Source organism: Oryza brachyantha, chromosome 3 (genome assembly GCF_000231095.2).
Source record: "Oryza brachyantha chromosome 3, ObraRS2, whole genome shotgun sequence".
In the NCBI taxonomy this organism is placed as follows: Eukaryota; Viridiplantae; Streptophyta; class Magnoliopsida; order Poales; family Poaceae; genus Oryza; species Oryza brachyantha.
In genome coordinates this window covers 11,251,395-11,260,555 of record NC_023165.2, presented here as the reverse complement: position 1 = coordinate 11,260,555, position 9,161 = coordinate 11,251,395, and the positions used below count along the sequence as shown (strand labels likewise).

Below are 9,161 nucleotides of genomic sequence, written 5' to 3'. Positions count from 1 at the left end.
AATAAGATAGTATATATTCTATAGGTAACTATTGTATGATCTAGCTATTAGATTGACTATAGATGATTTAGAGCTAATACTCCCTCTATCAAAAAAACGAATTCTTTAGTTTCCGTGTCCAACGTTTAACCATCCGTCTTATTTGAAAAATTTTCAGAAAATTAGAAAAAAATTAGTCACACGTAAAGTACTATTCATGATTTATAATCTAATAAAAACAAAAATATCAATCGTAAAAAAATTTGAATAAGACGAAGAGTCAAAAATTGAAGGTAAAATGTAGAAAATTGGTTTATTTTGCGACAGAGGCAATAGTTGGCTATACAACTGAACTTGCTTCTACACAGGTAAATTAAAGAAAGCCAAACTGAATTTCAAAATGTTGAGAATTTTTGCCTAAATTTCACGATTTTTCGTCTGTTTTCGAACGACTCCCACGAATGTTGACAAAAAGCCCAGGTGCAGTTTTCGTTCCCGCACCTGTGAAACGAAGGGTAATAACACGAATGACTAAAAAACAAGGATAAAAATAATATTCTCGTGAAAGGATAAAGCGATCCTTTAACATGTCATTTAACACCGTTAGTCTTTCCTTCCAAAGGAGGGGCAACCAGTTCATTCAATTAAAAATACAAGGGCAAAAACGAAAACGCTAAAACAAGGGATAAAATTAGTATTAGAATTTGAAATAGGGGCAGAAACAAAATTGCCCGTTTCATAAAATACAATCTTTTGGTTACAAAACTTCATACAGGTCCGTTGTGGTTAGAGTAGAACAGCAGAAGTTTATTCTTAATGAACATGATTTTACAATTCAAACTGTCGGAAATTACCACAATGCCAACAAATCATAGCTCATGTATTTATCTTGATCTGGAGCATGTTTAGTGCTGATGAAATTTATCAGCGAAGGAAGAAGGCTACTCTTTCGAGAAATTGAAGATTCACCGTGACAAAACAGGGTGAATCTCCATAGTACAGATTGCTCGTTGTAACAAGCTAGCAGAAGTTCCTTAATAACATACTGTATGTAAAATCTCCCGAAAACGGCAGAGATACAATTTGAATCAGAGTCACAGCCTCTAAGCATCCCAGTACCTCCGATTCTAACAATCTAATGTTAAATAATTGCTCAACGTTTATTCTGTTTACATGAGCTCAGCCGTTAGTCCTAGTCCAATATACAGGTGTTGGGGGGGGGGGGGGGGGGGGGGGGGGTGGGGTGGGGGGTTATACTATCTGACAACAATTAGAATGTGTCACTATGTTCCTTCCTATGACACCATGTAATACATATACAATTTCTATGTATAATTTAAATAGTTTTAATTTTGAACACCAGTGTATCTCAGCCGCACGGTACCTTCCGTTGTTTGGTGACTCTAGCCAAGTTCTCGGAAACTGCCCGAGTTAGATTCTCATCCTTGAATTTAAGCTCAAGATTAAACCTGAAAAAATGCAAATGATGATTATAAGTTGTTCGGCCAAATAGCAAGGTTGTAGGAGATGTTATAGTTAAAAAAACTTAAATAATTCGATGCCAGTGCCTCAAGATATATGGCAGACAATGCATAAAGAAATGAACATAAGAACCAGGTGGAACTTGGTCTACTGCTCGAGTTATGGAGAGCATATTTGCAAACGAAAAATAATTTATCAATAAAACATTATATATATATTCTTAGTGATCTAAAAACCAACGCTGGAAAATAAACTTTAGTGAAAAAACTCCAAAATCAAATCTAAATTTAAGGTTAAAAATTCAAAATTTAACATATAAACATAAACAAAAGCGAAACGATGAGAGGTGTATAATCCTCTTACTTGGGATCGAGGGTTATTCTCTGAATTTCTCTGACAGCAGAACTTGCTGCATATAAAGATATCTTTCCAATCTGTGCAGGGAAAAATCCTTTTCAGGTTCTCCCAAATGCTAAAAAAGCCTAGGCATAAAATCGACTTACAAATCAGATAGTGGTTAGGTACCTCCAGCATCTTCAGTTTTGCATCATGATCATTTGGCAGGCAGCGAATCTCTTGGGCCATACGAGCTGATTCCCCCAAACTTTCCGGTGACAAAAAATCAAGAGCCAATTGAACCGTAGACTGAAACAATTTTGAAAAAAGAAAACTCTCCAGTGAAAAAAGAATCAAGACACCATCAGCAATTATCATGTCTCTAAGCATCGCTGCACCCCCAGCATCTATTTTCTAGATAATGAGTCATGGTTACATGAAAGCTCTGCATTTTTAAATATCATTTTCCCAATATTTAATCACCATAGTGATTGTTTACCCAAATCAACATTCACATCAGCCAGAATTCTTTATTCATAGAAGAAAGCTTTTGACTATTAGAGTATATGCTTCACAAGCTTCACGTCTCTATTGCTTTAGCCACTGTTGTCTATTACGACAATGTTAGTGCTGTCTATACGACGCCAACCCGATCCATCATCGCGGCACGAAGCATATCGAGATTATCATTCACTTTGTTCACAAGAAGGTTGCTCTGGTTCAGTTGTTTACTGAGTTTTGGCCCAGTCTTTGCGTCCATTCTCCTCCGGCTGTGACTGCGGGTTGGTGTGAGTATCTCTTTTGTAGATATTGTATAGCCTACTATATCTATACTTTACCGTATGTGATTATGTATTCCATCTATTTGAGGAATCTGTTGTAACTAGCTTTATATATCAACTCTCACCACCTCCCACCCTCCACCCCCAATAGAAAGGGTATCATGGTAAGAATTTGATGGATCAAAAAAAAAAATCTTTTCATCCAAAACCTTGACATTTTTAGTTTGTATATTCTAAATGATCACTTATAAAGCAAACAAAAATATTTCTGACCAAAAAAGGCAAGTATGATGAGGACAATCACCTGTAGATTTTTTACTTGGAATGGGCAGCCAGCTGGAATAAAAACAGCCTCACCGATATGTTGCTGGAATGTCCAGGGTTCAATTCCTGTAATAACATCCCAATTGAGGTTCTCATCAAGTAAGGTATCTTACAACCACAATTAATAAGATACAACCAAATTTCAATAGTCTGAGACTATCCTCACAGATATTACTAACATCAGCATGCTTCACTAGGTGCATGTAGACATGTAGTGTAGAAATCAAAGATCAGGCATTAAGCAGATCCTGCCAGCAGACTACAGCAGTTGGTTGCTCTTCAAGGAAAGAAGCAATGGAATCTTATTGATTACAGCTATCGTCCGTATGCTTTGGTGTTGCAACAAAAAATATAAATGCCAAGTCTGGTAAGTTAAACAAAGTAGCTACATGGAATGAAATGCTATTGCATAGAAGTAATAAGTAATGTAATGACAAGTCCACAACCAAAACATCTGACAATTTAGAAGCAACAACCATCCTTAATGTACATTGGGCTTACCATATTGATCCTTCAGTATCTTTTTATGATACTTGTTGAGATATACAGCTTGATCATAAATAGGATTCTTAACCTGCAACAAAACCAGATAATCATTAAATAGCTTTCACAAAGATATATCAACAATATATGTCAGACAGAGTTATGATGTCATTACAGTTATTGCTCCTTGACTACTAGTTGTCAGTTCTTCCCAGTTAGCAGCTAAATATTCATTCAGCTTTGAAAGATCCTGCCTGCGGAACACATCCCAAACAGCACCAGCCTGAGATCTTTCTGAACCATTAACTTTTGGCTCCTCTGAATGTGATGAGTAAGATAACTCCGCTGAAGACTTCTCTTGTAATTGCAAGCTAGAAGCACACACTCTTTCATCGAGGTTTGAACTTATATGGTCAGGTGATTGTTCATCCGTATCCACATTCGAATTTTGAACAGGTGCGTAAGCATTTACATGTACTGTCATTCCATTGGCAATCCTTTCAGATCGCTCAGGAAGTAGCCTCCTTGAGCATACGTCGTGCACTTCGGCTGTATGCATTAGCATATTTACCTACAAGGGGAATAAATAACATGTGTATCAGATGACCTTTTTTTCATGGGATTATCTATATAGTCTGCAAATGTTTTTTCTCCTTCAAGCATTCGCCTCTCTGGCCATTGGATCAAGACCCAACAGATCAGACAACTCCCTAGTCCCTAGTCCACTAACACCCATCCTCCGATGCCCTTCCGCTGCCCCGATCCATGCACACTAGTGTTCTTGCTACCCCCTAACCACTCTCTTCATTCCCTGATCTCAACCCTACCCACTGCTCTCTACCAACAAGCACTATAGTGCAGCGCCACCACCACCTTAGCTTCCCTCCTTGGAGCATCCCCCCAATTTCCCCACCAGCATGTATCTAGCACTGCTGCCTGCCATCACAGGAGAAGGCAAGAGCTTGCTGCGCACAAATTTTCGAGCAGGGTCATCCCCACCCCCAAACCACCACCCAACAAACGAGAAAGGATCTTATTTAGCAATTCCATTTTTTATTGACTTGCCAGGGAACATGTGTTTTTGTTTCAAGACATTTGTGGTAAGCCCTTGCAAAACTCAACTTGATATTAAAGACAGAGTTCCGTGATAAAACAGATACTTGCTCTGCAACAAAATCATAAGAACTTATAACAGAAGATTTAGAAACCCCAACTTACCACATCACTCATGTTAATCATTAGATTCGTCACTGAATCACCTGTACCAGCTTCTTGATGTCTTCCATATGCCATTAACAGCTTCAAGCCAACTTCAGGCTGTAGGGTGTCTGGGGGCAACTTAGCAGAAAGATTTAGAAGACCCCACCTAGAATGTATAAAATCAACTAACGGAAAATTGACAATAAATTCCGGTCTTTGGCACAGCAGAAACTCCTCCAATACACTGGGTGGGGGCCACTCTTTCAATTTCAACATCATCAATTCCCCATCTTCCCCCTTGTGACCATCTGAATAACCTTTGATAAATTGTTTCAGCTCAATATCCACCTGAAAATAAATAGAATGCAGGATAGATTGTTGAGATGGTCATAGTACTAACACTTGGTAGATAGAAAAAAGTTGTCCATTCCACCACTTCTACACACCATATCTTCAGGATGAGTAATATGGGTAAATCACAACGAACACATGTAATATGTAACATTAATTCATATTCAAATAAACTAGCAGTACCAGTAAAGTTACTAGCATTTGCAACAGCACAGAATAGCAATATACTCCCTCTGTCCCATAATAAGTGCAGTTCTGGTATTCAAATTTGCCATGCATTTGTGGAGTACTAGTTGTCTCATCAATCACCTCATATTCAAATCCCTATCCATTTTACCCCTACGTACCGAACCTTTCACTCCATACAATCTCCTCATTTAATGAGGGGGTGCTTAACCCATTTCTTCTTGAAACTAATTTGATTCTACAATGCTAGAAATGTAGTTATATTGTGACGGAGAGAGTAAGTCATAGCATCACATTCGGGAGTGCATATAGTAAAAACAGAAGTTTCAGTTAATCCAAATAGGAAGCAAGTAACTTTTGTTCAGAAAGACAAATTAGCAACTAAAATTCTCTGCCAACCTCCGTTTGGTTTGAGCAATCCACGGCTTTGACTACTACATCTTCATCCACTTCTTCATCCATGATTTCCTGGATTCCTCGCCAAATATTTAGTGGGTCCCAGCTTGATGACAGAGAAGGCTCAAATGCATTCCTGATAACTACAGGCTCTCCTTTTATCCAGTGTTTACGGAAATGAATAATACCTTCAAATTTCAAGTCCTCTAATACAGGAGAGAACACACAGAACCGATCGATACCACCATTATTTGAACATGTTGAGAGACCAAAGTTACGGTGTGCAGTTAACTCTAGTCTTCTACCATCTTTGCAGGATGAGCATCCATTCTCCAGATCATGCACTTTGCAACCATTGACCATTTCCTCAGAATTTTTTACAAGCTTACTAATCCAATTTATTTTGAATATCCGCCTTAACACTAACTTTGAGGAGCCACAACCACCAGCCTCATGAGGCCCACAAGTAACGCTTCCATCATTATTGACTCTCCATGTAGGGAATAAATATCTAATGTCAATATTTTTTATGTGCATTCGTTGTAGGGCTGACTTATCATTTGCACTCTCTGAAGATGGTTCCAGTCTTGCTCTTTTACTCGAAGTATCTTTACTTCTATCTACCACACGACCTTCAGTATATTCTCCTCTTGGAGCATTGGTCCTGGATCGCCTTACATCTCGACAACAGTCAAGACATAAGTCATACAGACACCTTGGGCAGTGCCGGTGATAATCAAATACCGGCACTTTGCAGAAGTCACTGCAAGGATAATTTGAGGCATCACAAGCAGCCAAATCATAGAAATAATTATCTCCTGATGACAATAAGCAACATACAGTACCAGCACATTTGCTCATCAGGATTGACCTTCGCCCTGATTATATTTGTCCTAAGTCCTACACAAACAATATGTCATGCCAGTGTTAGAAACATGAGATTATTCAAATGAAAATAACACAAAAGAATGTAAGAGGGGAACTGGAGTACCATAAGCTTTCGTATCAACACCAATTTCGAAACATTGATCAGAATAAATCTGCTTTAATACTGGAAGAACAGATGCCAAAATGCTATGGAGATATTTCAACTTATCTACAACAGGTATCTCCTGCACCCTTGCCTTGAAAAAGTGTAAATTTAAAAAATTCAGCCAGCATACAAAAATGGCAACAGAGAATGAAACAACTATTGGTAGAAGTTAAATACCTTTATTACATTATCTCCTTGTAAGCAAACTCTGCAGTTACAAATGCCACGGCAGGCCGGACAAACCTTTCGAGCATCATCAATTGGGATGTCAGAGTACCTACAGTTCATGCTAAAATTAGAATAGTGCAGGACAATAGAATGCATGTAATGATCAAAAGTATCCACATGGGTAGATATATAACATCTGATCACAAGGATGAACTGGTCACTTTTCAACAATTTGGCTTCACACATGTAACAGTTCCTGTGTGGTTGATGGGAATATTTCATGGACTAGAATACTAGGTGCCCACGTCCTACACTCCTAGCCAACAAAAAAATTAGAGCCTCTAAAATTTTAAGAGAAAACGCATTCATTTCATTGTATACCTGTTATAGAAGATATAGAGTTCGTATGCCATATTGCTAACATAAATAAGGTAAGGCCCTCACAATATTCTATCATACATTAACAAAGTGATTAAACCGCTCAAAGCTTGCAATATTAGCTGTAGATCCAGAAACGTCATACAAGATACACAACTGTTGGTGCTCTGCTCAACCATAGCTGTCGGACACAAAATAAAAAAAGGAGATGTTTGCAAACTATAGCACAATAGCAGCATAGAAATATCTGGTTGCTGAAATAAATGACAAACAGTTTAAACTAATGCCAGAGAAGGATCGAGAAGTTTAATGGTACTGTGTATATGTGAGAAATTGTAGCAATTAGAAAAAAGATATGAAATGAAACCGTACAGGTTGACTGAGTTATAAAGATAATGCTTGATGCTTCTCCAAACAAAACCACCATACTTGGTGACTAGTGACTATCAAAGACTTTTGGAACACTAGCTGCACATAAACTGAATGCGGAAAAAAAGCTCTAATAATAGTTAAAAAGTAACATTGTGAGGTCTGATCTGAGTCTACTCGATTTTTTTGTTATCTGAAATGAAATGAAATTAAAATTTACAGGAAAACATATACCGGAACATACCATCTCGAGATGCAATCTCTACAGTATCCTCTCCTGTCGCAGCTTGTACACCAAATGGTATTAGCACCCCTCCGGCACTGATGGCAGATGGCTGCCGTAGCCGCCGAGTTGCAGGCAACCAGCTGCCCGGAGCCTCTCCCGACCAGCTCCTACCATTGCCAGGCACGATTGCACGAATCAGCACAAGCACCAGTGCGGATTTCCCCAATTTAGAGCGCATCCAATAACCAACTCACCGCCGCGATGCGCGAGCCCGTGGCATTGCCCAGGGGCAGGCCGTAGACCGGCACCGGCTGCCTCCGCGGCTGCGGCGGCGGCGCCGGCTCGGCCACGTAGACCGGCTCCCCGGCGACCCTGCCGTAGAGGGGCCTCGCGACCGCCATCTGCACTGGCCCGGGCGGGTCGTCGCGGACGCGTCGCGCGGCGGAGGCGGAGGCGGAGGCCGAGGACCTGCGGAGGGAGGCCCGGAGCGCGGAGGCGGCGGCCCGCTTCTTGGCCTGGACGTAGTGCTTCTCGCAGACGGTCTTGTCGGGCATGGAGGGCGCGCTGCACCGCCACTGCTTGCCGTCGGAGCGCTTGCACCGCAGCTCCTCCGGCACGGCGGCCTCCATCCCCCTTCCTCCTCCTCCTCCTCACCCGCCGCCGGATCGGCGCCGGCGCGGGGCGGAGGGGGTTCTAGGGTTTGGGCGGGGGGGATCGCGGCGAGAGGACGGAAGGAAGGAAGGAAGGAAGGAGACCAGGAAGGGTACGAGAGGGGTAAAAGCGCCCCCCGCGTGCGTGACCGGTGGTGGTGGTGGTGATGGTGGGAGTGGTGAGTCGCGGGGTCTAGTGGTGGTTGGGCTTTTTTGGAGTGCAGACGAGTCCGCAGCTGCTTGCTGCAAGTCTCCATCTCCTCCGCTGCTGCTGCTGCTGCAATGCCTGCGGCTGCCGCGGCGCCTGGTTTTTTTCGGTCGCGGACGCGTAGTAGTAGTAAACTCCCCCCCTTTCCTTTCCTTTTTTTTCTCACCTGGTGTTGCGTGGGGTGTGGTGGTGGTGCCGTCTCCTTCCTCCTGCGCGCGTCACTGCCCGTGCAGCTGTTGCTGCTGCGTGCGCAGAGCACTGTGGGAGGGCAAGCACGCGCGCACGCAGGCGGAGGAGGAGGAGGAGGAGGAGGGGGGAGGATCGGGCGGAGTTACCGGGTTTGCCCCCCCTGGGAAGGAGTGGTTGGCTTGGCGTGCTCGGGGCGTAGTAGGGATTTGGGCAGAGAGTTTTTTTGTTTTTTTTGTTTTTGAAGGAATTTGGGCATAGAGTTTGCAGGGATGGTTATTGCAGGCTTTGCACTTGCAACTTGGGGAGGAGTCCCCCGGAGGACGTACTGCAGGAGAAAGGGAGGAAGGGGACGGGCGGGGGGACACGGACGTACGGTGAGCGAGGAGAGCGACACGGGACTAGACACGGGCCGCGCGCGTGG

At 42.3% G+C, this 9,161-nt stretch overlaps 1 protein-coding gene across 2 annotated transcripts; it reads right to left on the bottom strand.

The window, feature by feature from the left end:
• Nucleotides 1-1,203: 1,203 nt before the first annotated feature.
• Nucleotides 1,204-8,810, bottom strand: LOC102720417 (lysine-specific demethylase JMJ25). 2 transcript variants are annotated; one of them, XM_015834404.2, is made up of 13 exons: nt 7,948-8,807; nt 7,712-7,860; nt 6,730-6,829; nt 6,511-6,643; nt 6,365-6,419; nt 5,523-6,282; nt 4,605-4,934; nt 3,562-3,957; nt 3,405-3,477; nt 2,884-2,969; nt 1,987-2,106; nt 1,825-1,895; nt 1,204-1,448 (listed from the first exon to the last, which is right to left on the bottom strand). In XM_015834404.2, exons 1-13 carry the CDS (start codon nt 8,320-8,322, stop codon nt 1,349-1,351), a joined length of 2,748 nt encoding a protein of 915 aa, XP_015689890.2. In that variant the 5' UTR covers nt 8,323-8,807; the 3' UTR covers nt 1,204-1,348. The 2 variants fall into 2 exon arrangements, with proteins under 2 accessions (XP_015689890.2, XP_040377960.1); XM_040522026.1 differs by having other exon boundaries at nt 1,358-1,448; nt 1,965-2,106; nt 7,948-8,810.
• Between the last annotated feature and the right edge of the window lie 351 nt (nt 8,811-9,161).

What these genes read in the sequence shown, in the direction of transcription:
- LOC102720417 (XM_015834404.2), bottom strand. Translation starts at nt 8,322, where the DNA reads ATGGAGGCCGCCGTGCCGGAGGAGCTGCGGTGCAAGCGCTCCGACGGC. An exon ending in TCCAAGTAAAAAATCTACAG is followed by an intron (nt 2,107 to 2,883) that starts GTGATTGTCCTC and finishes AAATTGTTTCAG; the next exon opens with TCTACGGTTCAATTGGCTCT. An exon ending in CAAAACTGAAGATGCTGGAG is followed by an intron (nt 1,896 to 1,986) that starts GTACCTAACCAC and finishes TTCCCTGCACAG; the next exon opens with ATTGGAAAGATATCTTTATA.